A 26,319-nucleotide genomic window follows, 5' to 3' on the forward strand; every position below is an offset into this window, starting at 1 on the left:
GCTGGACATGTTGTAAGACCATATGACTTGTTTGCTAGCATATCTGATTCAAAAGGCGAAAAGCCCAGCTCTTGGGAGCTTGTCTACTTCAATGCAGTGTTACACTCAAGTGATGCTCACAGACACAGAGAATATCCTGAAAAGCTTAAGATAGTTGTGTTTCAGCCCAAAAAATTCCACATAGGCAGGCACAAGCTCTTTTCAGTGTTAGAAATCTGCAGGAAGGAGTGAAAAAAATTTATTTCAAGCTTCCTTTCTTAAAGACTTAATCACCGTTTTCAAAGCCTCCAGCTAAGATCTGTGATGTGATGAGATGATCTCTCTCACTCATTCTGAAATTCTCCAGTATGGTTACACATCTCATGCACCTGGGTAGGACACAGCATTCTTGTGGTTCAAGCTTTACCATCGGGAATGCATTTATCTCTCAAACAGAGACAATTAGCCCATTACACTCAGTCTGTGCTCAGGGATTTCTGAGGTTAACAGAAGGGGCACCACATGACAGCACTGAGCACCCTGTAGGGGGTAGGGTGGCTTTCTGGCCATTTGTGTAAGTGGGCAGTGCTGGAGTGTAATCCAAGTTAAATCTCATTAGTGCTTCTTAAGAGTTGAATCGTGTATGGTGGCTAGGAGCACTGAATCAGGCTGAAAATTCTATTTTGAGGCAACATGAGACCAATAACTCCTCCTCTCTAACAATTTCTGCACAACTGAATGGCTTAATTGCAGAGGGGTTTGATTAAGACTAAAGTGACAGACACCTCCTAAGAGGTCTTCCCTGCAAAGACTTCATTAGCACTTGTTAAATGAACTAATACACACAGGTAGAGAAATGACTCATCTGTTGCTGAAATGCTATTGTTTATGGCCTATAACACAGCAACCCTTAAACAATTTATAAAACACACCAGGATATTAAATTGACAATGAGTTGAGTGTGAATTAGCTAATCCACATGAAAGATTTTTTCTTTGAACACTAACATACTAATCTCTAGCTCACAAACTATTTTCACCAGTAATACTTCAGTAACAACAAAGGAGTGTTTTTCATGGAAAAAGTCAAGCTTCTTAGAAGCATGTGCTGACACCTAAAAATTCAAATGTAGAGGGAGACAGAATTAGTCCGTCTACAAATAAACTTCAGAAATTTATTGCAGAGTACAAACTATGCATAATACGTGCCAGGGATGAGGGGGAAACGGGGAAAAAGGCTCATTCAGCCAGATTCTTTATTTATTGAATGCTTTTTTTAGCCAGGTGCTTTCATCATTATTAGCAAGATCTGAATAATCTATAACATTTAGGATTTCAGTATCAAATGGAAACTTTACTCTTTATCAATATGCAGAAGATAACATTATTCCTAACGCTTAAGTAAACAGATTTGAAGGAACTCAAGAAATGGGAAGATGAGCAAGCACAGTGCCATGCCCAAGATTACCAAATTTAGGGATTATAATCATACATAGCATTTAATTCCCGAGAAACAGCTTTTACTCTTCCCAAAGTTCAAAAATGTCTGCGTGTCTCATCAGCTATGACACACTACAATGCCCTCTATTTCCTTGTTTGGTCAGTATCTTCAAAAGCTATCCTTAGATGTTCAACTTTGAAGTTCTGGCTGACAAACACAGTTCTGGCAGAGAGACTGATTTACTCATGCAAAAGATGTACTGCTCACAAGCATACACTGAATAGTTTAAAACAGAGGTCACAGCAGGAAAAGTTGCTAACAGAATTTAGGAAAGGTAGCCACCAGAGTAATTACATCTCAGAGGTGGCAAAGAGAAACAGTATTACCCTGAACCAACCATGGTGTTAGAATCCAGCAGAATCCAGCAGCCTCTCTTTTACCCAATTAACAGACATGGGACAGGGAAACAGTACAAGCCACGTTATTTTGTATTGTTTCTGTTTAACCTGCTAATTCAACTTCTAAGTCTATTACAATCCTCAGCCATCTACCAGCAATTTACACAACAGAGAATGGACAGATTCACTGAATTGTCTACATAAGGTGACTGGTCACAACAGACTTTTGGTCTGAGTGGGTATGGCTATTTTTTGTGTAATAAATTTTACTTGACTGGGGCTCAGACCACCATTTCCCTGTGAGCAGTATAGAACATCACTATTCATAATAGGTATTACCATACACTGCCCACTCACTATCTGAAATCCAGATGTTGTAGTCAGAGGAAAAAAAAAAAAAAAGCTGTTAAGCCTACAGCAACACGACATAAGCACTTCCTTAAAACCTATGACAGAAGCGTTCATCTGTCAGTCTCTTGACACTTACAGAGGCTTTTGCCAGTTAGCAAAAGTAAATAAAGCTAGGAGCTACAGGTAGATAATTATATTCCCACCTGTTTCCTTCTAAGGTAGACACAGATAGAACAAACATAATCTGGATAATCAGCACATGCAAACCTTTTCTGCTTTTCTAACAAGATCTTCCATCAGAATAGCAATCGACCTTTCCTTCCAAGGTAGTGGCACTGTTTATTGCTGACAGTAAAACAAAACCAAGGAAAGAATAGATTGTATTGAAACCATCCTTTCCAGAGAAAGTATGGGAGATTGAAGCAATTTCTTACTTCAACAGATACAGAATAAAAAGAAGATTCTAAAAATACACACCGGGATTCAAAAAATCAGCAGATTCTGTGTACATTCATATTTATTCCCCTTGTGGTCAGTTACTTTACTAGTCACTGACAGTAGCTGGTCTCTGAGTGACAGTGACCACACTCTTTCCTAGGACTATTTTGTTGACAGAGGACTGTGGTGATTCAGCTAGCTAGTAGAAACATTGTATATAATTCAGTAATACGCAAGAAACAGTTTAACTGTGAATGAAGGGTTGACTCTGGCTGGACATCAGGCGCCCACCAAACCTGTGCTATCACTTCCCTCCACAGTCAGACAGAGGAGAGAAAATATAACAAAAGGCTTGTGAGTCAAGAAAAGGACAGGGAGAGAGAACTCACCAGTTACTGTTATGGGCAAGACAGGCTCAACCTGGGGATATTTGTTTAATTTATTACCAATCAAATCTGAGCAGGACAACAAGAAACGAAAACAAATCTTGAAACACCTTGAAATGCCTTCCCCCCACCTCTCCCTTCTTCCCAGGCTTAACTTCACTTCTGGTTTTCTCTAACTCCTCACCTGCAGTGGTACAGGGGGATGAGGGATTGGGGCTGTGATCAGTTCATCACAGCTGTTTCTCTCACACATTCTCACTCTTCTCTTCAACTGCAATTGCTGTTCTGCAGCAGCTTTTTCCCTTTCTTAGATATGTTACTCCAGAGGCGTTGCCTCTGTTGCTGATGGGATCAGCCTTGGCCAACAGCAGGTCTGTCTTGGAGCCAGCTGGCATTGCCTCATTGGACATGGGGGAAGCTTCTGGCAGCTTGTCAGAGAAGCCACCCCTGTAGCCCCCTGCTACCAAAACCTTGCCACACAAACCTATCCCACAGCACATCAACTCTCATGTACCTCAGGTGCATTTACTCAGGATGTGATTAACTAGACACCACCAAACATGGTGCAAAGTGTTGCTCCTACCAAAATGAAGATGACAAGTTGCTTGAACCAGATCTTGCTCGACCAGCTGCTACTTAAAGTCACCCCTGCTACTTGCAAAGATGTTTTTCAAAAGTTTTAAGTTAAAAGTGCTTAGGGTTGTCATAGCATTTGTGCTCAAGAAATCCTTGTGGATTGTGAAAGCTGTTAAGTCCAGTAAGGAAGCAGATGGAATAGGTGGATTTTTGGTTCAGCCTAGGATCATTAAGTCCTATATACACTTTCACAACATAATTTATGGATTTTTCTTCTTTATTATAGCTCATACTTTTGCTTACTTGATATTGTCCTTATGTGCCAATATCACAGACAACTGAGGGGTGATTGCAGTTGAAGCACAGAGTATGTATGGATTCATTGGGAGCAAAGCAAAGAGCAGTTGAGTGCTATTGGGTGGAAATAAACAGGACGATGGCAAAGCCTGTCAAACTGCCAGCATGATCATCAATGTCAACAACTCTTGCCAGCTGGGCACAATTCATATTTGAATGAGGGTCTAATCTCATATAATTCCACTTTATCCTCCAAGTATATTCTTTATGTTTACTTTTATGCAGACACTAAGCAACTCCTGCTCCTAATAGTTTTTCACTTCTCTAAGTGAATAAACTGTGTTACCAGTTAGAGTTTCTTCTATAGGCAACCAAGTCTCACTAAAAATGAGTCTCCGAACATCCTTCCTTCTCCTGTGACAGCACCTCTTTGCCATTTTGCCAGTTATGTACAAATGTTAAGATACTACAAACTTTTTGAATGCTACGATACAAAGACACAAATACCAGAAGGTACTGCATGTGACACCCCACTCCAGTGCTGTCAGCCAGAATGGTTTGAGGTACATCATATTGCTGTAATATTTCATCAAGTGAAAGAATATTTCAACTTTTCAGGGAAAGCTCTGTCCAACTCCCATATCTTAAAAGATAGGCTTCTTGCCTACTACACTACAGTCTGATACACAGAGACTGGCTTTCTAGACAGAACATACTATGCTTTGTGTGACCAGCCATAGTCAAAAGTCACATGCTTGAGACACCAATGTCTCAGATTTGACTCTTCTGACTGGTTTCCCAGTCATTTAGCTAACCTGCATAATCTGCTAACCTGATAAACCCTGCTTTTCTCAGCATTCAAACTGTTTTATGAGAAAGGATGAGTTTATTAAACACTGAGGTTCCAGGGTCCCAGAGTTCTTATATATGAGTCTAACCAGAAGGTGGGTTTTTAGCTCAGAACAGCTCTCTTAAGGAAGATTATCACAGAAAATTAAATTTCTTGGGTAATAATGTATTTCCTATGGCCTGGTATTCACTGTGTTTAAAAGCTTAATCTATTTCTTTTCATAAATTACATGTTCTTTGCATCCATGAGATTTACAGTCACTTACCTCTGAGCCTGAAATATTTCAGGTGGTTGGCAATAGCCTGCTCAATAGATTCATCAGGGCAGATCTTAACTCCACTGGGAAACAAAATGGATCGCTTCCTTCGTAACAGCAAATGCCTGTTGAACTGTTCAGCCTCCATGATGCCATTGGGCTTTTTCAACTCAGGAGGCAGAGAAGGGTTTGCCAGCTGCCAGCCACTGAGCTGAGGGGTTGGTGAAACACCTTTAGCCTGTCCTCCTCCTGTAGCTGAATAAACTTCTGCTGTAAAATTAAAACCACAAATAAATTTCTCAGATGAGATAATGATGAAATCATATATATCTTCATGCCATTTCTATCGCCCCTGGAGGACAAAACTGTGCTTTTTTCTGTTAACAGAACCTGTCTGTATGACTGTCCTATTATAAACACCTTAGCTCTTTACAGCATCCCATCAAATGGTTACACAGCCTAAAGCTCTAACCCTTTGAATTCTTACGCTTTTTGGTTAACTACCCTTCTGTGATTTGGCTTGGCTAAGTCAATGGGACTATATTTGTGAATAAAAATGTATTTAGAAGCTTTCAGGACCAGAAATTAAATAAGTCATTAATTAAGGACTACTCTTACTCCACTTGCTTTTCACAGGAAACATTTATATCCCTCACAAAAGGAAAAACTGCTTGAATGGACAGCTAACAGGTACACCTTTCACTGCTGTGAGACAGGTCCCTACTCAACTAGAGCAAAGGGAAAAAAAGTAATAAAAGAGCTCATCAGCTTTAGGGGTTTGGTTAATTTCTTCTTATACTAGTTGTTACACATCATTCCAGAGGAAACCTGTGGAAACAGCTGAGGATAGAATGTGTATATTGGGATTTAGTCTGACAGTCTAGTTCTCTATCCTTCACAGTCAGCTGATCCAAAATTATTTAATTCAACTTCTTTCACTTTTTCCCCAGAAAACATGCCTGAAGAAGAATCACAAGAAATTATTTACTGGAAAAAGAACGGTAATAACTCTATGGCATTTTTCATTCCACAGATTATAAATTTATTCTGCAACTTCAAAGTCAGTAGCACCTTTGACTTCTATGACTGAAAGATGAAGAGTGTGATTATTTTGATGTTATATTAATAGTCAGCTCTAGTGCAGAAGATCACCACCAGATGGTACATCAGAGAGAGAAAAGAACATCAAAAATGTCACTAAGGCAAAATCCCAATCTGTACTCAAACTGACACATATTCAGTGTCCATAAGCAGAAGACAGAACCTTCCTTTTTAAGATCTAATACAAAATCAATAAAGAAGAAAAAAATTACCAGTGTTTAAAATCTCCCAAAGTTGGAAAAAATTGCCTTCTGTAGCTACATTCTACACTCAAAAAACCACAAATGTGCTGTTATACATCATGGAAATCACTCTAAATATTCCATATTTACACTGCTATCAAGGCACAGATTTGACCAAACATTTCTCTGTATTAGCCCCCTTTGTTACAATTAAAGCAGAGATGTATTTCTAATTCTACACACTGTCATAAGTAAACTTAGAAAACACGTACATAAGTAAGATTTCTGCATTACCTGCAACTACCTGAAGATCGGCGTTAATCATTCCCGGAAGGCAAAGAAAGATTTTCCAAATTAAGCCAAACATACTTATTTGTGTACAAAAAAAAAAAATAAATAAAAAAGCAAAAAAAAAAAAATCCCTTTTAGCAAAAGAGCTGTTGCCTTTAAGGTAGCCTTGAACCAACCAAGAGCATTGCCCTTCTTGAAAACGTCTTGACGTCACATATCATTATCTTCGGAGAAAACATTAGGTAAAACAAGTCAACCAAGACATCCTGGGAATGTTCTTTTCAAAGACAGTATCCCGTTTCAGTGAAGAAACAAGAAAAGGTGATCGAAGTGAACTCCTTGGAGCTAGCAGATGGACTGACACAATTTTTTAATTTTAATCTGACCAGCTAAGCTCTTTACCAGAGCTTGTCATACCATTAACAGACAGTCCAAACAAGGACAGCACCTTTCACATCCAATTAACCACGTTTTTTCATTGGCCTTTCCATTTCTTCTCTTTTTTAAAACCATGTTGACCACAAAGCATCAGAGGGAGCATGCTAGTCTCCAGTGGAAGGTCTCAGTGTGCTTTGTCTTCTGCCTATACAAATATATACACATACATAAATGTATGGCTCGCTTAAACACCATTGCATGTGTAAGCATTGAAGCAACCTTTTTGCAGGAGTGTTTTTTCTGGTGACAGGGCTGCTGCCCAAGTTTGTGCTAAAGGAGAAAGTCTTACACTGCTATCCCTTGCATCCCAAAAACAGTGCTTCCTCCAAAGATAAATCCAGGGCAGGTTGTGATTCTTTCATCTCTGTTCAGGTATTACCTGACGCAAGCAGTAGGAACAAATCAGTGTAGACACCTGAAGAGATCATCAGCTAAGGACAAGTACAGAAAGGAGAGAGTACTGGAAAGCAGTAGCACTCTCAGGAGCACATCCTGTCCGGGGTCAGGTCGTTGTGGAAACGTGTACGGAAGCTGTCCTGCAATGGCAGGCTGTATTCAGACGACTAGGAGATCTCCAGGGCTGTCTCCTGGGTAGTGGTACTCAGGACTTGCTGGTTACTGTGTTCAGATCCATCTGAACAAACTGCTGTTTTGTCTGAAGAGACTATTTTTGGTAGTGGTTTTGTGTAAGCATTTCAAAGCTGGATTCCCAAGGCTTCCCAGGTATCTGTCTGCAGAGCTTTTATACAGAGCAGCTTAAGCATACAGTGCTCACTCCTCTCTTCCAGCTGCTCTTCTGAGCTCCCAGGAACTCACATATCAGGAATTATCAGTACTATATATATATATATGACACTGACAGGAATCAAATAAAATCACCTTTGTTTTTAGGCTCTGTCTTCTGACATGGAACAGATTCCAGATGGCATTTTTCAAAACACCAACATATGTTCTTTAGGGTCCCCCCCCCCCAAACCTATTACATTACACTTTCAGTTTAACCACTGAGTTACTCAAACGACCTCAGTTTTCTTAGAATCAGACATTTTTGATCTATCAAACCATCACTGTTGAGCTAGTCTGTCTCTGTCAAGCTAACTACAATGCTGGCAGCATCATCAAGTGCAGTCACCACACTGGAGCTGAAAACTGAACGGCACAGGACCAGTCTTGCAATGGTGCCCAGAATATGTGACAACTAATCCTTTTACAGACAATTCTCAGAACACACATACTTCAGTAAAAGTATGAAACCCAATTAAAAGTTTTCCTAGAGAGTTTTTAGATTTATAGCATTGCTGTTTCATCAGCAAAGTACTCAAAGGCACTGAGAATGTGAATAGTATAAAACCCAACTTGTTGTATCTCTGTCAAAATTTGCTTTCTATAGTATGGCTATGTCAGCTTCTGTGTAATAAAATATTTTAAAAATTTAAATTCAGTTTTATTAATATTAGTTCAAGCTATCAATTTTCAATTCAACTGATTTCAGCACTGAAATGGAGATTTGGAACAGCTGAAAATCTCCTACATATACAATAGCAAAAGGCATAACTAAAAATACAATCATCATCTGAAGTTCCTTAAAGCAAGCAAAATAACTCTTGCAATAGATTTCCAAAGTAACTGTGGAAAATTAGCTCCTTCATTGATTTGACTACAGTCTTTACAGTAAAATTTTGTACCAGAAGATGTGTAATCCTTCATTTCCAGCAGCCAAGTTGTATCTGTTCGAAACTATTCAGGTAAAGCATATTCTTGCTGAATGAGAAAAAAAGGGAAGTGTAATTCTAGTGATGAAACAGGCCAAGGTCACCCAGTACCTCCAAAATAAAGACAGTTTTCTGACAGTTTATATTTCTGAGAAGAAATGACGTGCACTTTCATATAGCAAATGTGATTAGTTGAATTATAGTTCTCTACAGGGTAATGCTTGCTGAAATTCTGCTACAGCACATATGCTGTTCCAAATAACGTCCTTGTTGTTCAAATGCAATTTATTCAAAATGTTCACTCATCTGTAACTACAAAATACAAAATAAAGGTACACTTGAATGAAAATGCCTCTAATAAAGAACCACATCACAGCAGACACCCACTATCTCCAAGCTCATGTGGTTTAATATCAAGATTATAAATTGCCTCCTGTGACTGGATACAGCAACTGATTTTATGGCATCTGACAGGATTCAGCAACAAAATTCCTAATCAGTTTAGCTGAGGCAATTAGGTTAGACAAAACCTCTTCAGTTGTTCAGCTGCTGTGGCTGCTGTTGCCAAGCATTTTACCATCACCACTTTTTACCTGTGCTCTTGGAGAGTTCTCTGGTGAACCACCTCTCAAGAATAAATGCATTTTGAGGCTGTTTAAACATCCAGCTGACCAAATTCAGCTCCCCAGAGCCTGTTGTACTGACATCTCTTCCGTTGTGTAGTGTTGTGAAGTATTTGGAGCAGAAAAATTAGGAAGTGAGGTCAACCAAATTAAACTCACGCTTCATTATCTACTCTGTTTGTGTAATGTAGACCTATTCTCAGCATTCCTCCTTTTCTGAATTGTTGATCAGAAATCTCTTACTGTGTTCAACAGCCAAAGATGATCCCAGTGTTCATCTTTGAACAGTATTTCCAACTTCAATTTTGTTGAACAGAATTATTGCTTAGTCTTGGCCTTATTCGACACATTTTCAATACTGAGACCTCTCAAGTCTCATTCCTGCTTTTCCATCTGGAAACAGTTGGGGGTTTTTTTGGGTGGGAAACAGGGGAGGGGCAGGCAGGGGGCTTGTCAGAAGCAAAATTCTGCTTCTTTGCCATAACCAAGATAAAAGTGTTAATACTGTGGTCTTCAAGCTTTTATTATTTTGGTACTGCAAGCTCATCTCAGGGTCAAGTTCTAGGAGGCAAGTTCCACAAAAGCACAGATGGACTGTGATGAATCTATGCCTGCAATTCCAGAGGAAAAACACAGTAGTCCCTGGATGCTTTAAAAAAAAAAAAAAAAAAAAAAAAAAAAAAAATCTCACACTTGCAAGTTCACTTCTCCAGTTCTTGATGAAATCTTAGGTTTTTTAAATATTTTTCCTGAAAGATCTTGTGTTGTGCTTGCCAACGGTACCTTAAATGGATCTCCATGGCTCAGATTTCTTCATGCAAGCCACCTTCTGGTCCCACGAAGACAGAATGTAGAACGAAATAGATAGTTACATTTCACACTTTGGGTACAACAGACTGCCTTAAAACCAAAATTACAGAGCTTAGGATAAAGTCTTACAAAGATTGGTTTGCTTTGAAGTATCATGTCACTCTACCATTTCAGTTAAACAGGGGTTAATACAGGAAATGGAAACACAGGAATGTGCAAAAGGGTCCCTGAGTCAGACTGGTGCCTTACACGTGATAAAAGTTAACTTTCGGGAATGTTAGCAAATAAAAAGGAAGTACTAAAGTACTTGGAGAGTAACTTCTTCCACAGACACTTCCCAGCATTTACCACATACCTGGTAAATGCAAATGGCTGGAATAGGATGGATTGCAGCTGGTGGTCCAATAGTGCCTTTGACAGACATTTTCGCTCAGAGACACATACTCTGTATACTCCTTAAAAGTAGCAAGACGGCCTATCTTTCACTTATGGGTTATTTGTGGCAGCTGGGAAAAGAACAGTAACAATCACATTCAGTAACTTCTGGAGGCAATTTTAATATCAAATGCATTGGCATTCTCATAGCACATATGTAGCAAATCTAAAAAGCCAATCCTTTCATGCTATAAAATCAATTTAGAAAATTTTGTACATTATTTTTGCTTTTAAACATCTATAAACCAGTCAATCTGAAAAAGAACAAGTCACTTGATGATAAAAACTAACTTTACCATAAGAAAAAGCCTAAACTATTTTTCATAAGGAAACACTGAAAATATTCATCAATTAACAAAGGGCACATATTTCTGCATTTTATCTTTCATTTGTTTTACAATAAATACACAGATCAACCTTGTAAGTAATGCTGGTGTTGTGATTTAGGTACTGAAAGACACAGACTCCAGGATGAGAGGGAGAGCTATTGGTGGGGTGGAGGGGAGGAGGGGTAGTGACAAACTACAGAATTAAAGTAGAAACAAAGACAAAAAACATACAGTAACTGTACTAGGCTGCTCACAGCTATACAGAAGGTAACTGCGCTCAGCAAATTGCTTTGTTTTCAAATTGCCTCTCTGCTCCAGCAAGAATGCTTCCTAGTTTGAGAAACAATAAGGGGGGGTGGGGAGGTGTTGGATGACTGTACAGAACCTGAAGTAATAACTGGATTTTCCAAGTGCTTGGTTTCAGAGTTACTCTGTCTTGAGGGAAGGGGCCCTGAGAATTCTGCAACAACATAAAAATGTTCGCATCTTTGGGTTGCCCTCAATTCTTATTTTAACTCTCTATCCTACTTCCAGCTTTAAGAGCTCTGGTTTTGTAGATTATTTCATGACACAAGTGGCTTTTGTGGTTATCTGACACACCTTCTGAAGGGTGAGACGACACTTGAACTTACAATGGAGAACAGGAGAAAACATCCTCTTAAAATGATCACCTTCTATCGTGCAGTAAGTACAGGAAAAAGTGTGCACACGAAAATGTTATTAAAATTTTATGTGATCACTATTTGACAAAAAGTACATAAATACGTAGGCAGACTGATAAACTTGTGCTAGTTTATCAAATCAAGTCTGAGTTCAAATACTCAATATTCAGGCATCTTTATGTAATTCTCCTAAGCGAAGTGTAAATCCTGTTTCTTATATGTAAATAACATATCTTAAAGACATATCACACAAACCTATTGAGCTTAATTTTCAGTAAAACCCCTCAGACTTTTGAGGTTGTTAAGGCACAGCCCGCTTGCCTTGCTAATGCAGGTGATACCATAAGATTTGTAGAAATTATTCCCAAAAAATAGGTGAACAGCATTAAAAATCTACTGCCTACACATATCGTATTGGCATGTACTTTGAGAGCAAGTTGTCTTTTGAAATCTGATAAGAAAAATAATAATAAAAAATACTTAAAAAAAAATCCACTCTTGACTTCAAAGTATTTCAACAGTCACTCTCAAGCAAATGTCTTCCACTCCTGGAAACTCATTTTTATGAAGAAAATGACAGGGAGGGAAATAATACTAATAAAAAATACACCAAAACTCAGCCTCAAATCTTGGCAGAATTTTCTCACACATGCGGATTATGTCTGTATATAATCAGAAACAAAACAAAAACATAAATCTCTAAAGAGAGTCAATATTACATCCTTAAATTAAAACAATACATAGTATTCACTCTATTAGTATCAGTTGCAAAATCAAAAGACACATACAGGATCAAAATCCTGTCTTCAGGGCCAACTCTATGTTTATATACCATTCACGTTGATATAGAAATACAAAGAAAAGGCTCCAAAAGATGAAAGTATTTTTATATCCTTGTGGCACATACCTGTAAGCAGCTTTCATATGCCAAACAAAGGTTCAATTAGCAATCCATGTGCATTAGCTTTAACTTATATTTACACTCTTAGTTACAACCCTCTCCCTTCCCCCCCCCAACATTCTAAGACCACACAACACCATTGAAAAAAAAAATCTTTAAATAAATACATGCTGAACAAAAAATACTTTTTGTGGGTTTTTTCTGTCTTCCTTGCAAGGCAGGGAGAGACCAAGTGCTTCTAGGCAGAGTTCCAGTTACTTTATACAGCAGTGTCCTTTGCTAGGTCTGCCTTATTAGATTTATTAGCTGCTGCTGCCACTATGCTGTTGAAAGTGCAGTTGCAAGATCAGGTCACGAATTTCTTCTCTTTTGCTTCTGATTAGCTGACGAGGGAACCAATCCTCCAGATGCAGTGGCTCTTCAAAGTTAACTATGGGGTTCTAGTGACAGAAAAAGGAATATTTATGGCATGAATTTCCCAAAGCAACCTTCAAAAAGAATTTCAAACCCTTCCACTGCTGCTGAGACCAAGGAGGCACAAACAAGTTCCCACATGAGTGTGACAGGCTTCAAAGTCAAATTCCAGTTCCTCCATCATAATCACTTATATACATACCCTTACCAAAAGGTACTCATGGTTCCACTTCTTGATCAGGTGGCCTACAGCAGATGCCCACTACTATGTCACCCGTATTAGCCTGCTCTTTAGTCACTACCCATAAACTCTCAGATGGCTTCTCATCCAACCCAAGGCAGAGATTCATGCATTCCAGCTGCTCTCACATCAAGGGCAACTCTACCTCCCTGTCTTCCCTGCCTGTCCTTTCTGAAGAATCTTATCTATCCATCGTGGCACACCTGCCACATGAGGTATCTCACAACATCCCCACGAACCCAGCAAGATCTTAGCCCTGCAACTGCATGCAGATCTGCAATTCCTCACGTTTATCCCCCACACTGTGTGCATTAGTGTACAGGTGCTTTGGAATGGCAATCTGTTCTCCCACAGAAGAAAAACCTGTCCGCTGTCCAAGGCCCCACACAAGGCTTTGCATGCACAGGAATCTCAGAGAATGTGGACCACACGTCTAAGCACCAAGCAAGCACAGCCATTCAAAGGACAGAGCAAGAGGGCAGTGCTCTGGATCAGGATGAGGAAGACTTGGGGACATCCTAGAAGGCAGTGCCTGAAGCCCAGGATCTGCAGATCTCTAAAGGTATGTGCTGAACAAAAAGAGAGGCTCCCTTAGGTCTGTGCATTCCCTTTTAAGAATTATCCCCTCACTCACTCCAGAAGCTGCTGCCTGCAGAGTCACTCAAAGGCCAGTGCACAAGCTGACCAAAATTTTAGATGCTACAAGAACTGATGCAAAGATACATACATGAAATAGACTCCAAATACACCCAAATACTTAGGGATATTGAATGTGTCAAAGTAAAAGCAACATTTAACTACAGGGTCAGAAATGTTTGCTGACAGACAGATGAGAAACCAGATGTAAAGATCCCAGCCACTATGTGAAGAATGGGTTTAATCTCCTCTTCTTCGAATGGCTTTGACGCTTCTAACACTGTGCCTCACAGACTTCTGTGTCTGGCTATTTCCTTCAAAAATACATTTTTGGGGTTTAAGGTAATTTGGTGGAAAGGGGAAGGTAGTTTTGATTTGTACCTGGAAAAAGCTTTCCACATATTGCAGCAAATAGACCCCACAATCACTGCTGTTATCTTGTTTAGGCACTCTGGGACACAGGTCAATCATTGTTGATTTACTGAATTCCCGATGTGTTTTTCGCTTAGCTTCCCATTCCATTTCAAGGTACCTACAAGAGAAAGCAATCAGTTGAAATACTTGAGAAATAGCTCAGTTTTTTGGGGATACTATTCATTATTGTTCCAGAGCTGGCTAAAAAGCTACAATAGCTTTAATCAATTTATTTTTAACAGAACCTGTCAAAGAAATTTATACACTATTTCAACTATTCAATATTCTACTGCACTCAGAGGCATCTCTACCACATAATAAGAAATATACAAAACAGAAATAGGCATGATATTACTTAAAAACAGTTATTAGTGCTGAATTTCTTTGAGCTATTAGGATACCATAACATTTTTAAATCTTAAGGAATAACTCCAGGAATCTTTCCTGGCTATCACATAGATTCTTCCTGGATTCATCCTAGAGGGCCAGCAGAAAATGAACAATTCTGTTTTGATTCAAATATCTAACAACTTTTTAAAAAGTTGTTGATAGATGTCAAAGTAACGAGGAACATGTAAAAGTACTGAAATTTTTAGGACATTCTTCCAATACTTACATACTTATCACATAAAAGACTGAATATATTTTTACTCTCATTTTTCAAAACAAATAATACCATTCCACTCTAACTATACTGACATATCAAGCTTTTAGACAGCTTCAGTCTACTTTCTACATTTTTGCACATACATAGGAGTGGATTTAACACTGTAATTCTGTAACTGCCATCAAAACAATGAACATCAGCCTTTTGGAAAACCAAAACTTAAATTTCAAAGTATTAGTTTTAAAAAATGTTTTTCCACCCTTAAAAACACCCTCAATTACTCAACTGGATGGGATAAACTCTCCCACCCCTCAACAACAAAAACCCCAGTACTTCTCTTTTTTTTCCAGTTTTAAAAACTGTCCATTTTACAGTTTTGCATTATATTTGCACTGCAGAATAAAGACAAGCTTTTCATGGAAGCCTCTGTATTGTCGTCATAGTTTTCTTTGTTGTGACTCTTCCTGGATTTTCCTTTAGCATTAGAAATATACACCTTTATAGAGAAAAGTATTTTGAATACAGACATATGACCAGCAGCACCTCTTGTTAAAGGATGGAAACTGTACTTACTCTCTCAAAAGCTGAACTGTTTTCTGCACAGAACCAGCTTTCAAAGAATCTAAGATGAGTATACAAGGCCTGTATACAACAAAAATAAACAAACAAATCATTGCAGTCTTTCATTATCACACTACTGAAGCAAGTATTTTATTTGAATAGAGCTTACCAAGAGCATCAATATCTGAACCAATGTGGTAAAAATGGACAAGTACCTACAGCTGTGGTTTTATGAAAACTGAATTACTGCAGAATTTCTTAATGCAATTTAATGTTACAAAATTAGAAAGAAAACCGAAACATACCTTTTACAAATCTGCCTTTTGGAATTACTTAGGGAGATCTGAGAGAAAAAAAAAGAAAATAATCTTTAAAGAAACCAACAGCAATTACAAACTACCATTTTCATAAATATAAAGGTAGTGAGAGAAGCTCTCATTTCAGAAAGACAGATAAATCATTTTTAAAAACATGTGAAAGCATAGCAGAGCAACATAGGTAGGCAAAGGAGGACTTAAGGCTAATCAAAAATGTCTTGCACATACTGCAGGCTACGCAAACACTGATAGCTACTGCAAAAAAGATGATGCAAAATCACTTGGTCAAAGTCTCACAGCCTTCAGAATCAGAGCAATACATTTTCTCTGTCAGTACAAAAAGGTACTTACTTTAGAAATAGCTGAATCTAGAACTGAAGCAGCAGCAGCAATTTCATTGCCACCTAGTACAAAAGAACAAATTAGTAAGTCTTTAAGAAAATATTTTCTAACCAAAATTTTTTTATTTTCAAGTTCCTGATTATTAGTATTCAAAATATGATAGGGAAGAACTAATTTATAAACTAATTTTGAACATTCCCACCTGAATGTTCAAAAGCAGAGTTACTGAGGCTAATTTTCCTGATAAAATTCTTACTGAAATGACTTCCCAATCATCACTAATTTTACATGTCCCTTCCAGTATTTTCCAGAGTTGCAGGTAACTTGCAGTCCTTGCTATGCATGGTAATATAAAAACAAACTCACCAGTCTTGATATCCTAAAAACTATCTCTTACTTAATTTCCCTCCTTCAAGGATTAAAACACTATTAGAACTGTATATCGCTTGACATCATTCTTTTCTAGATTACCTACCTTTTGAGAACAAAATTCTGTTAGAATCCATTTCTTCTTCACCCTTGAAGAACACTGAACCAGGTCTAGTGTTCTCACTCTCTGATCGAAGTGGAGACTGGTGAGATAAGGAATTCTGATGGGGACACTCCTCATACACAGCTTCTTCTAACCAAGGGAAACAGATAACTGCAATGTACCAATGAGACCTGCCCAGCAGGAGGGAGACGGGGAAAAAAGTCAAAACTGTGTAACATTTGGTTCTCAAAAGGCTATGAAAAGCTTTTATAATACTGAGAGCTCATGAGCAACTGTTCTGTGATACATAACCATCATTGCCATGTTCCTTTATGGGCATCTCATACCAATCCTCTCATTTATTTTTTCACTTTGCATTGTGGCATAACAGCAAAAATCAGCATCAATTCCTTTGAAAAAAAACCCCCAAAAATTCACAGCAATTCATTAGTGTTTGAGCACCCATCCCAAAATGTAAGGAAAAAGAAAAAAGTAATAATCTGTGATGGTGATTCCAGTTTTGAATATAGCTGAAGGTATGGCACACCTTTAGCCTCATTTCTTTCTGCACCTGTTTTCCATATGTACCTCTCCATGACTATTCAGTTTTACAAGAGAGTTTCCATGTCCAGGTCAGTTATTCAACCAGGTCAAGGCACAGACTACTTTTACAAACTACTTTTTATAAACACCAAAAGTGCAAAGTTTACTAATGACAACTGAATAAGCATTTTGTCTTTAGAACAGACTTCAAAATTACCCATTTCACACCTGTTATTTCTTCAAAATCTTAAGTGTCACGTCCAATGATCCAACCTTACAGCCATAAATTTTTACCACCACAACATCCAAATATTTAAATCTTTAAATATCAGAAAAAGTGTTGAAAACACACAGACTTACTCCTCATTCACAGGCACAAAGATATAATCTTTACTGAAGATATTTATACGACGAGTCCATGTTCTTACTCTTCTGTGTCTTCTCTGTGCCACTCTGAAGAAACCAAATGACAACTGTTATTTGGTTTTGTTCTATTTAGTTAAAGCAAGCACAGGAATTAGGACTCCTACACCTCCCCAGTTTTTCACTTAGCCTTGAAATTTCCCCACAGATTAAAAATAAATCAGCACACCACTGAGCCCAAGTGACAAACAAGCTATTTCTGAACCATCTCAAACTGTTCTGGAAAAAAATTACTCAGATTTGAATGGATTTCTTGCAGTTATTTATCAAGTAATTATTATTTACTACACTAAATGCAAAAATCTCATCTAAATACCAGTGTAAAACCAGATCTATAGTAATATAAAAACATCCATGAATTAAACTTTCCAATGCCACTTTTGAAGGCCTGTCTATATGACCTTATCTTTTGAAGGGAAAAAGCTAAATGCTTTGCACAGGGTCATCTAGCACACCTGCAGCAAACACAGAAGAGAAACAGATTCCCTCCAGTCCAGAGATTTAAGTGCTGGAGCACATTTCATTTCCAGTTCTACAGACATAAAGCATGAGGAGATGATAACAGGAGAATAAGAAAATTCTGAGAAGAAAACTAAATTTAGATTTTCAGCTTTCTTAGTTTGCACAAGTTGAAATAGAAACCAACACTTCATAGAACTTTGCTCTGAGTTTCTGATAAAAATATCAAATACATAAATAACTGTCTGAAGTAAAGATTCAGATAAAGTTGGAGAAAGGTGATAACATTTCCATTCATATTCAGTATGAATCACATGTAGATTTTAAGGAAAAACACCAATACACTTAATTGTGAGTTACAATATTCGACCACTAATCCTTTGGAGAACACCAATTACTATTTCATGTACTAATCAGTAGATGATCCGGAGAACTTCCAAGTGGCATAAATAGATAACTTGTTTCTGGTCACAATGGCACCTAAAACAAACTTACGAAACTTTGACGTCCCCCTCAGAGGTTTTTTCTGTCCTGGTCAGGCACTTATAGAAGAAACTGCTAAAAATGTGTGTACGGTCAGCAAGACGTTTTGGTGCCTTCTCCAACAACAGGTACCTACCAAAGAGGAAAAAAAAGGAAATTATTAAATTCCTTTTCTAGAAACTACCATTACTGATAAAAAAAGGACAGTTGTTTTAATGACTTATCACACTCAGGTTATACTTACTACCAGTTGTCTTCACAGCCACTAATCACGCCAAACTCTTCTCTCTGCTCTATTTTAACTATTCACATGCATGGACATCAGAGTGTGTAACAGCCAAGCAACTACTAAGAATGCAATAATAATTTTTTGTCCTAGGTTTGTGCTCCAGTATTCAAGCTTCTGAATTTATTTTAAACGTTAGGTATCTAGCCCTTGCAATTCAGACAGGCTTAAAACCTGACCAACTATAAACCTATGGAGTGCTATACTCCTGCATGTACAAAAAGCATAGCACAACATGCAAAGGTCAGTACAATAACCTGAAGAAGTAAAACAGACAATTTAAGCATGTGAAAGTTAAGTCAAATATTCTACAAGTACTTATTATTTCACTGCCAATAATTTCACTATAAACGTCAGCTTGAGTGTTTCTTCTGTCATCCTAGAAGACCAAAGCTCTCATAATTGCAGTTATCCTACACAAGGTGCCTCTAGCTTCATCTGATGACTTGGGAAACACAGTCATACATGATACAACTTGCAACACAATGAAAACTGAGAATGTGGGAAGTCTAACAAATTTTAAAAGCAGAGAAGTTTTTGCAATGATTGCATTAAATTCTTTAATTTAAATCTTTCTTTTCTGTTGAGATGAAGCTACAGCTGTTGAGAGGACCATGCTGCGTTATTTATTTCTATTTCAGGGTAAAATACAAGAGGGGGGTCTGCTGCAATATCCCATTGAAACACTTTGTAACACATCGCCTTTCTCACTCCTTTAGACAAGGCTTCCTATGGCTCCTGCTCCTTCAGCCATCTGGATGCCAAGTAAAATGGAATTCTTGCTGACGACCTTCAACGAACCAGAATTCTTCTTAGGTCTAAGTCAACAGAGTGAAAATAAACATCAACTTTAGGGAAAGGTGGCCACAGTGCCAGTTTTTGAAAAATTGCTTTCACAAGCAATTTTAGCAGGGTGGCATGGAGTAGCTCGGCCAAGCACAACTTCCTCAAGAAGTATTAGCTATATTCCTTTCTGCAGGAGATCTGCATCAGAAAAATGCCTGAAATTGCAAAGAATGGCAGAGGATGCTCCACTTCATGCAAACTTAGTAAATAAAATAAACTAGTGCAGACGATCTACTTTGTTCAACTGCCTACTTAACACTGCTCAGCACTTTCTGTTGTGTAAGGTCACCAAAAGGCTTTTTTTCCTTCATTTATTCTGTCTGGATTATATCACAGCTCTTTAGAGGGACAAAAAGAATTAAATTAAAACAAATAAAACTGCTAAGAATATAAAAAAGCTTTTAGAAAAGTCCAACATACACATTCATCACACTCTACTCCTGAAATTGTTGTATTGTGTTTAGTGACCAACATTTACAGTAACATTCAAGTCCAGATCGGGCCCTAGAAAGAAGGGTACAAGCAGGACTGTGATTACTTACTTAAGATAGAAATCAATGATGACATCATTGAGAAACTCTCCATATTCTAAGCACTCTAGGTCTTCTCTTGTGACTCCCAGTCCTCCCTTTGCAGGTGGGGGCGGGTAAACAATTAAACTAGAAAACATAAATCATGTGATAACAGTGACAAACTGCTTTACATGACATTCTTCTTAGTATGGCTGTTTCACACGTAGAAGATTTTCTAGAAAACCTGTTAAAAGTAGTAGTGCTTGAAATTGTTGGCTAACTCAAAAGCCCTTTACCATTTCTTCTACCAATAGCTAAGTGTTTCAAAAGAAATACTCACTCCAATGCACACTGAAACTTTGAGAAAAACTTTTGAAAGGAGACTATTTTTTACCTTCATCTTGTTTTTCTATTCTTCATAAAAGTAGTTGATAAATGGCTATATAAAATGTGAAGAAATACTAGGGGACAAATGGTCTGAATGAACAGCCCAACAAGGACTCCCACATTTCCAGTCAGAGAACTTGGGCTTACACCTCATGTAGCATATGTATTTGTAAGTGGTTTAAAACTGCCCAAGTTACTCCTACCAGTAGTATTTTAAATGTACGTAAAAGGCTCCAGATTAAAAATGATATTAATTAACTGGATCCATGAACTGAGCATTTTTGCTGTTGAAGAAGCAAAACCAACTGTCAGTAGAAACAGTGACAGCAAAAGGCAAGAGTTCTTAAGAGCAATTTAATCCGGTAATGTTTGCTGTACTACAAGTATGAGGACTAAGAGGCAAGTGCAGACAGAACTGAGGGCACGTCAGTGCTCTCCCAGCATCTTGATACACTAGTGTCTTTTTTCAACCAAGCTCCTGTACTAATAAGTAAACTCTCTGACACGTGAGTTATAAATAGTGTGTGACACAGTGAAAGAAAACATAGTTTAGATTTTAAAAAAGGCTCATCTTAAGTTAGCAATAGTTCTGCTAAGATGGACTTAGATGGACACTTACAGAACCCATGAGGTCCCTACCCTCCCCATTGATGCACCCATGATGTGACCTTGTAGTCACAGTTCAGGTATTCTTCAGTTTCTGTGAGATTTTCTGTAATCCTGTCTGTTAACTATCAGGATGGAATAGGAATAACTACACTTAGACTTAGGGATATTTTAGATATCTAAAAGCAACTTTCACACAACTTCAAAATCAACTAAAGAATGGCAGTTGGAATAAAAGCCCTCACTTAACAACTTATTTATTCAATTTCTTTTACTTTCTCATGTATATGAAATATTACTTACTTCTTAACTGCTCCTGTTTCTCTTACTTCTTTCCATTCTTCATTCAGTGCAGAGGACAAAGAGATAGAATAGCAACCACTATTCTGCTTATTTGCAAGGGCATAACTGGGCCTGATCACTTTTAGGTTTGATTCCTATAAGAAAAAAACCACAAACAATAATAGTAGTAAAAAGCATTATACAGCTTGATACATATGTAAAACAGAATACAGAAAATTCAAGCTTAAAGCCCACAGGAGTAACCTGCATCACTGAAGAAGATTCTTGCTGGAGAGCAAAAGTGTAACCTTCAGGATTTAGGCAAATGTGCCACCACTCAAGCAATAAAAAAAATAATGAATCTTTTAAAATGATGACAGGTTTTAGTTCATAATCTCTTCAAAACTGTCCAAGTATTATTTAGTCAAGTGATGCAGAATTGGTTTTGGAAAAGAAACATGATCTGAAAGGATGGAGACAAGTATAAGACTGTCTTACTTGGAGCTGTGTGTGCTTGGAAGGTTTGAAAATCCAGCCCTGAAACAATTTGCCTGAAAAATGATACAGATTTGAACTGGCTGGCTCACTATTTAAGTCTCCAGTTTCACGGATCATATTTATCTGTTGTCTCTGTGCTTTTTACTAGTGGGAACAAATATATGTAATTTCTGAAGTGGTAATGACGTGGAGTTGGATTTAGACATTTACTCCTCAGAGGGTTTAAACCATGACAACACATTAACTTGCACAGACATCTCCCCAGCAGCCTGAGGAATCATTCAGCATTTCAAGTTGTGGAGAAGCTTGAAAGTACATCTAGAGGTGTCTGGAGAGCAATATACACAGCTCCTCCTCTGCTGCCTTTCCAGCTCAACCAAAAAATGTCTCCACCACTCATAACTTCATTAACTCCCACTTGCTGCCCTGGAGACACCACAAGGGCAAGAAATCCCTATTCTAAATATACACAACCATGAGTCAATCTAAAGCATAGGTACTTGCTACTCACTGATGAGGTCTACACACTCTCCCTCTGTGGACACAACCTAGTTGACTGCAAATTTTGCAACAACCACTACTGATTTTTTTTGAGCCGTGGATTAAGAAAGAAGGCTGATGGAAAATTGACTAGAATGTGTGAATGCCAACAGGTGGTGATAAATAAAGCAACAGCTACACACTAACCTGAACTGCAGGTTCATGAGCATCAGAGGTATTCTTTTTTGGCATATATTGCTTTAGTAGATCCTTATGATATCTCACAAAAGAGCTTTCTTCAGGAGAAAGATCCTTAAACAAGGAAAATGCTTGTTTCAAAGACAAAAACTCGGCGAGATCTGGTGCTCTGTTCTTCTTGCTCACATCTGTAATCAGTTCAGTCAGTCTGTCTTCTTCCCATTCTGTGAGTGGTTGGGACAATTCAAGAAATACAAATTCACCAGGTTTGGCTGGAAAAAGGAGAGAATGGCTAGTATTAACTATTAGACTATGCGATAAGAACTTGTTTGCACATCCACAAAGGAGCACAGAGAGACAATGGCAGGCAGGGGAGCCCAAATAATACCCTACCAGGTTCATCACAGGGGTCATCAGCCCACCAATGGCCCACCTGATAAGCCCAGAGGAACACAGGAGCAAAATGACAGGTAGGAACACAAATTAAGGACTTTGAGGAAGACAAACACACTCTGGGCCCTTCCCAGGAAAGTCTCAGCCCAAGGGTCCAGATCTGAAACCCACTAAGTCGATGCTAGAGCACTTTCTGAACTGATAAGGGGTTGATACTGAATTGCATTTTGGGATTACAAAGAATTTAATATGGATTAAGGGAAGAACTAAAGGGAGGCAAAGGGAGGCATTCAGGTGATTCGGGGAGGAAGACGTGTGGGAAAAGAGAGGGCATAAAAAGGACCAGTCACATCTAAATACTTTGCTCGTCATCACACTTGTCTGGCCATTCCATGTGCATTGATCAGCACAGCCTATCTTGTCTTCTAAAGTCCTTTCTAACTCTGCTGGCTGAGGAACTCCTCTGACCCCTTTCAGGCTGTCAGCAGCACCAAGTTATATTTTCCTCTAATGTTAACACACTAAGAAGGCAGAGCAGAAGGTTTCTTCAGCAAGAATGTAACCAAGGTAAATAAACCTAAGAGTAAAAGACGCCTCACAGCCTCAGATTCCACTCATTTCACTGGAAACTGTGTCTACAGAAGCTACCAGTATCCTCAATAAACTTACATCAATTAAAGGTAGCCCTCTGCTAAAATTTCACTCAGCATTTTGCTTCAAACTACTTGCACTCCTTATGTTAAACTAACATTACTTATAGTTTTTCTTCATACAGGTGGTGACTGTACAGGGAATACATACTACTAAATTACCAGCAACTCTGACATTATCATTTTTGTAGATGCTATTTTGCAATGATTTTCCTTATGTAAAAACCTGGTGTAATTGTGCCACTGTGAACATATGAGTAAAATTTATACTCACTTTTACAGAGCTTCATGCTAGAAAAACAAATAGAGTCAGTCCATAATACCCTAAAGACTAAAGAGCCCACTTGGCCTTTACTGGAAATTTTCTTCAATAATAATGCAATGGTCCAATGCAGTCTTGTCAAAGATCAACTCAATCTTTACCTGCCAAGCCTTTTATCTAGCATATACAATACTCAGGAGTAAGGACAAGTAAAACATCCCATATATTTTAAAGGGAGAGATGCTTTATACACAAGTCTAGTTACAAGGGCTTTCTCACACAGATTACAATTAAACTGTGTTTTGAGGTCTTTTTATTAAATAGCAGTGGTTTTGAATCATATTATGTTAGATTTTTTCTTCCAAATACAAGTATAGCAAGGCATTTTAGAAAAGCAATACTGGCCACATTATCTTTAAAATGCAATAAGCTGTCTTCCACATTGAAAAAACACAATTGTAAAATAACCACTTTATCGACATGCCATAAATTAGACCTCTCCTTTGCATTTAAGGAAAGAGATTACTCACATGGCTTGCTGATAACTAACTTTCCCAATTGGGTTTCCATGTTTTCTACATAATCCACAGACAACCAAAGAAAAATGATAATTGTTGAAGAGGAGCCACCATCACTTCTCCACAAGCCAAACCTTCTGAGATCCAGAGTATCCACTGTCAGCTTAACGTTCTTATTGAGAGCCACTGTAGAGAACAGAATTTAAAAGAACCATACCTATAACAGCCATAGTCATACATGTTACAGTAATTACATGCTGAGATCTAAGTACAACCAGAGCATATTAACACAGTACTTGTAGATTTTATTCCTGGTATTACATAAAATATTGAGAATTCAACACTGAAATGAGTTACATCAAACTATGTAACACAAAGTTACCAATTGTAACACCAAAAGCTAAACATCTAAATTTGGGATTCTTCCTGAAAAAAAAAGTTGTACTTTTTCTAAAAGCAAACAAAAAAAAATTGAAAATCACGAACTCCTATTTGCTTTTAGTCAATCCAATTCAGAACTGCTCACAAACCTCCTAACACACACTACCTTTGGAAAACCAACTTAGTGCAAATCTACAGTTATATTCCTCTTATCTTTAGTCAACTCATGCATTTTTGTTTAACTCACCTGAGGGTATAAATCCCTAATCCGAAAAGATGAATGTTTCACCTCAAAAATATGCACAGTCATTTTTACTATAATTCAACACCTATGATATGCAGGAATACGGGAGGCAAGGCCATTAAAACTAAAAAGTTCATCTTAAAAGTACAGGAAACTGATAAGTTATTAAGGATTACATTATAGACACCAAAACTCCTTTACTGAAAAATGTAAATAAGTGAAAATTATCTAATGTCTTTGTGAAAGCAAGTAAGAGTATAAATTACTCATAACAGAAATACATACTTAGTATTTTAATGCAATACTTTAAAGATACAGTTAAGAGAACCCTAAAGAAAAAAATTCTCTTACCCTGGAGTGGGATCACAATACTCTTTGCTGTAAACTGAAATAAGAATAATAAAAGAAAAAAATTACTTTGCTTTTTACAAATTGATTAAATCAATATAAGAATTTTTAATTATCTGCATGTCTTTCCTTATAGCCAAATACACTGAAAACAATATAATAGAGTCATTTAGGTTGGAAAACACAATTCACCAAGTCCAACCATTAGCCTGACACTACCAAGTCAAATATGCATAGTCTGAGATTTCATATTGCCTATTTCACCTGAAAGAACACTCCTGAAGACATACTGCAGAGCCTAAATGACAGCAAATAACTTGCAGAGATGCTATGCACTGAGAAATAAGCATAAAGTTGCAGAGCTGCCTATAGGCTCCTTAAGAAGAAGAAGAAAAAAAGATGAACACTTGAGACAAAAGGAGCTAAAGCAACCCATGACAGGCTGTCAGATGCACTATTTGAATTAAGGACGCGATAGAAATGGTTCAACGCTGGGGTGTTACTTTGCTATTTACAATAATTTTTGAATTAAAGGGCTTGAAGGATTCCACTTGCACTGCTGCTACGTCAAAGAGACCTTTCTAAATAAAGAGTGCTTTATTGTCACTTTGTACATTGACAGAAGAGGTTTCTCCTACGTTACCACAGTAAGCACGAAGTTGTGTTCTCCAAGGAAAATGTCTACACCTAAAGCATTGATTCTAAAATTATTTCAACTCATCCTTCAAATTATTTTGGCCTGTTAATTTAGGAAGTTACCACGAAATGTTTCCATAACTGCATGAGAACTGCTGCACAAAACTGCTGTTTTCTGAAAACCTAAAATTATTATTATTAGTACAATCCCAGATTTCAAGATGTCTTACTGAAAGCAACAGAACATATGCAGGTTCAAACATTTCTTTTTCAATTGCAGCATACAGAATGAGCCTGGTCAAAGACCTCTTGAAACTTCTGGAGCTGGTACTCCATTTAAGCACATCTTCACTTATGTTTCTACACCCAGTGAGTAGCATGTTGCCTATGCACTACTGGTTTTAGTATTGTTTTTATGCTCTTTA

General features: G+C 37.8%; 2 protein-coding genes across 15 annotated transcripts in view; both read right to left on the reverse strand.

Annotated features, from left to right (window-relative positions):
* The window catches only part of IMPG2 (interphotoreceptor matrix proteoglycan 2), a 61,219-nt gene extending 48,489 nt beyond the window's left edge, over positions 1–12,730 (reverse strand). For 4 of the 6 annotated variants that reach the window (XR_004355047.1, XM_032677938.1, XM_032677941.1 and 1 more), the window contains exons 1-2: positions 6,549–6,675; positions 4,981–5,241 (exon numbers count right to left, since the gene is read on the reverse strand). Coding sequence is in view for 5 of the 6 variants with exons in the window: in XM_032677938.1 (XP_032533829.1) it covers positions 4,981–5,241; positions 6,549–6,621 (334 nt within the window). In the remaining variant the exon portion in view is untranslated. Of the gene's footprint in view, positions 1–4,980; positions 5,242–6,548; positions 6,676–10,435; positions 10,635–12,622 lie in introns of those variants that run through there. The other 2 variants (XM_032677940.1, XM_032677939.1) reach the window with 2 other exon arrangements.
* Positions 10,666–26,319, reverse strand: part of SENP7 (SUMO specific peptidase 7) — a 37,708-nt gene continuing 22,054 nt past the window's right edge. For all 9 annotated transcript variants that reach the window (XM_032677948.1, XM_032677950.1, XM_032677954.1 and 6 more), the window contains 13 exons: positions 25,262–25,295; positions 24,298–24,471; positions 22,472–22,734; positions 21,308–21,441; positions 20,042–20,158; positions 18,380–18,499; positions 17,363–17,455; positions 16,463–16,650; positions 15,997–16,049; positions 15,634–15,671; positions 15,341–15,409; positions 14,128–14,278; positions 10,666–12,895 (listed from right to left, as the gene is read on the reverse strand). In XM_032677948.1, the coding sequence (XP_032533839.1) occupies positions 12,758–12,895; positions 14,128–14,278; positions 15,341–15,409; positions 15,634–15,671; positions 15,997–16,049; positions 16,463–16,650; positions 17,363–17,455; positions 18,380–18,499; positions 20,042–20,158; positions 21,308–21,441; positions 22,472–22,734; positions 24,298–24,471; positions 25,262–25,295 (1,572 nt within the window). In that variant the 3' untranslated portion in view covers positions 10,666–12,757. The remainder of the gene's footprint in view (positions 12,896–14,127; positions 14,279–15,340; positions 15,410–15,633; positions 15,672–15,996; positions 16,050–16,462; positions 16,651–17,362; positions 17,456–18,379; positions 18,500–20,041; positions 20,159–21,307; positions 21,442–22,471; positions 22,735–24,297; positions 24,472–25,261; positions 25,296–26,319) is intronic.

This window comes from Chiroxiphia lanceolata, chromosome 2 (genome assembly GCF_009829145.1).
Source record: "Chiroxiphia lanceolata isolate bChiLan1 chromosome 2, bChiLan1.pri, whole genome shotgun sequence".
NCBI classification, from domain to species: domain Eukaryota; kingdom Metazoa; phylum Chordata; class Aves; order Passeriformes; family Pipridae; genus Chiroxiphia; species Chiroxiphia lanceolata.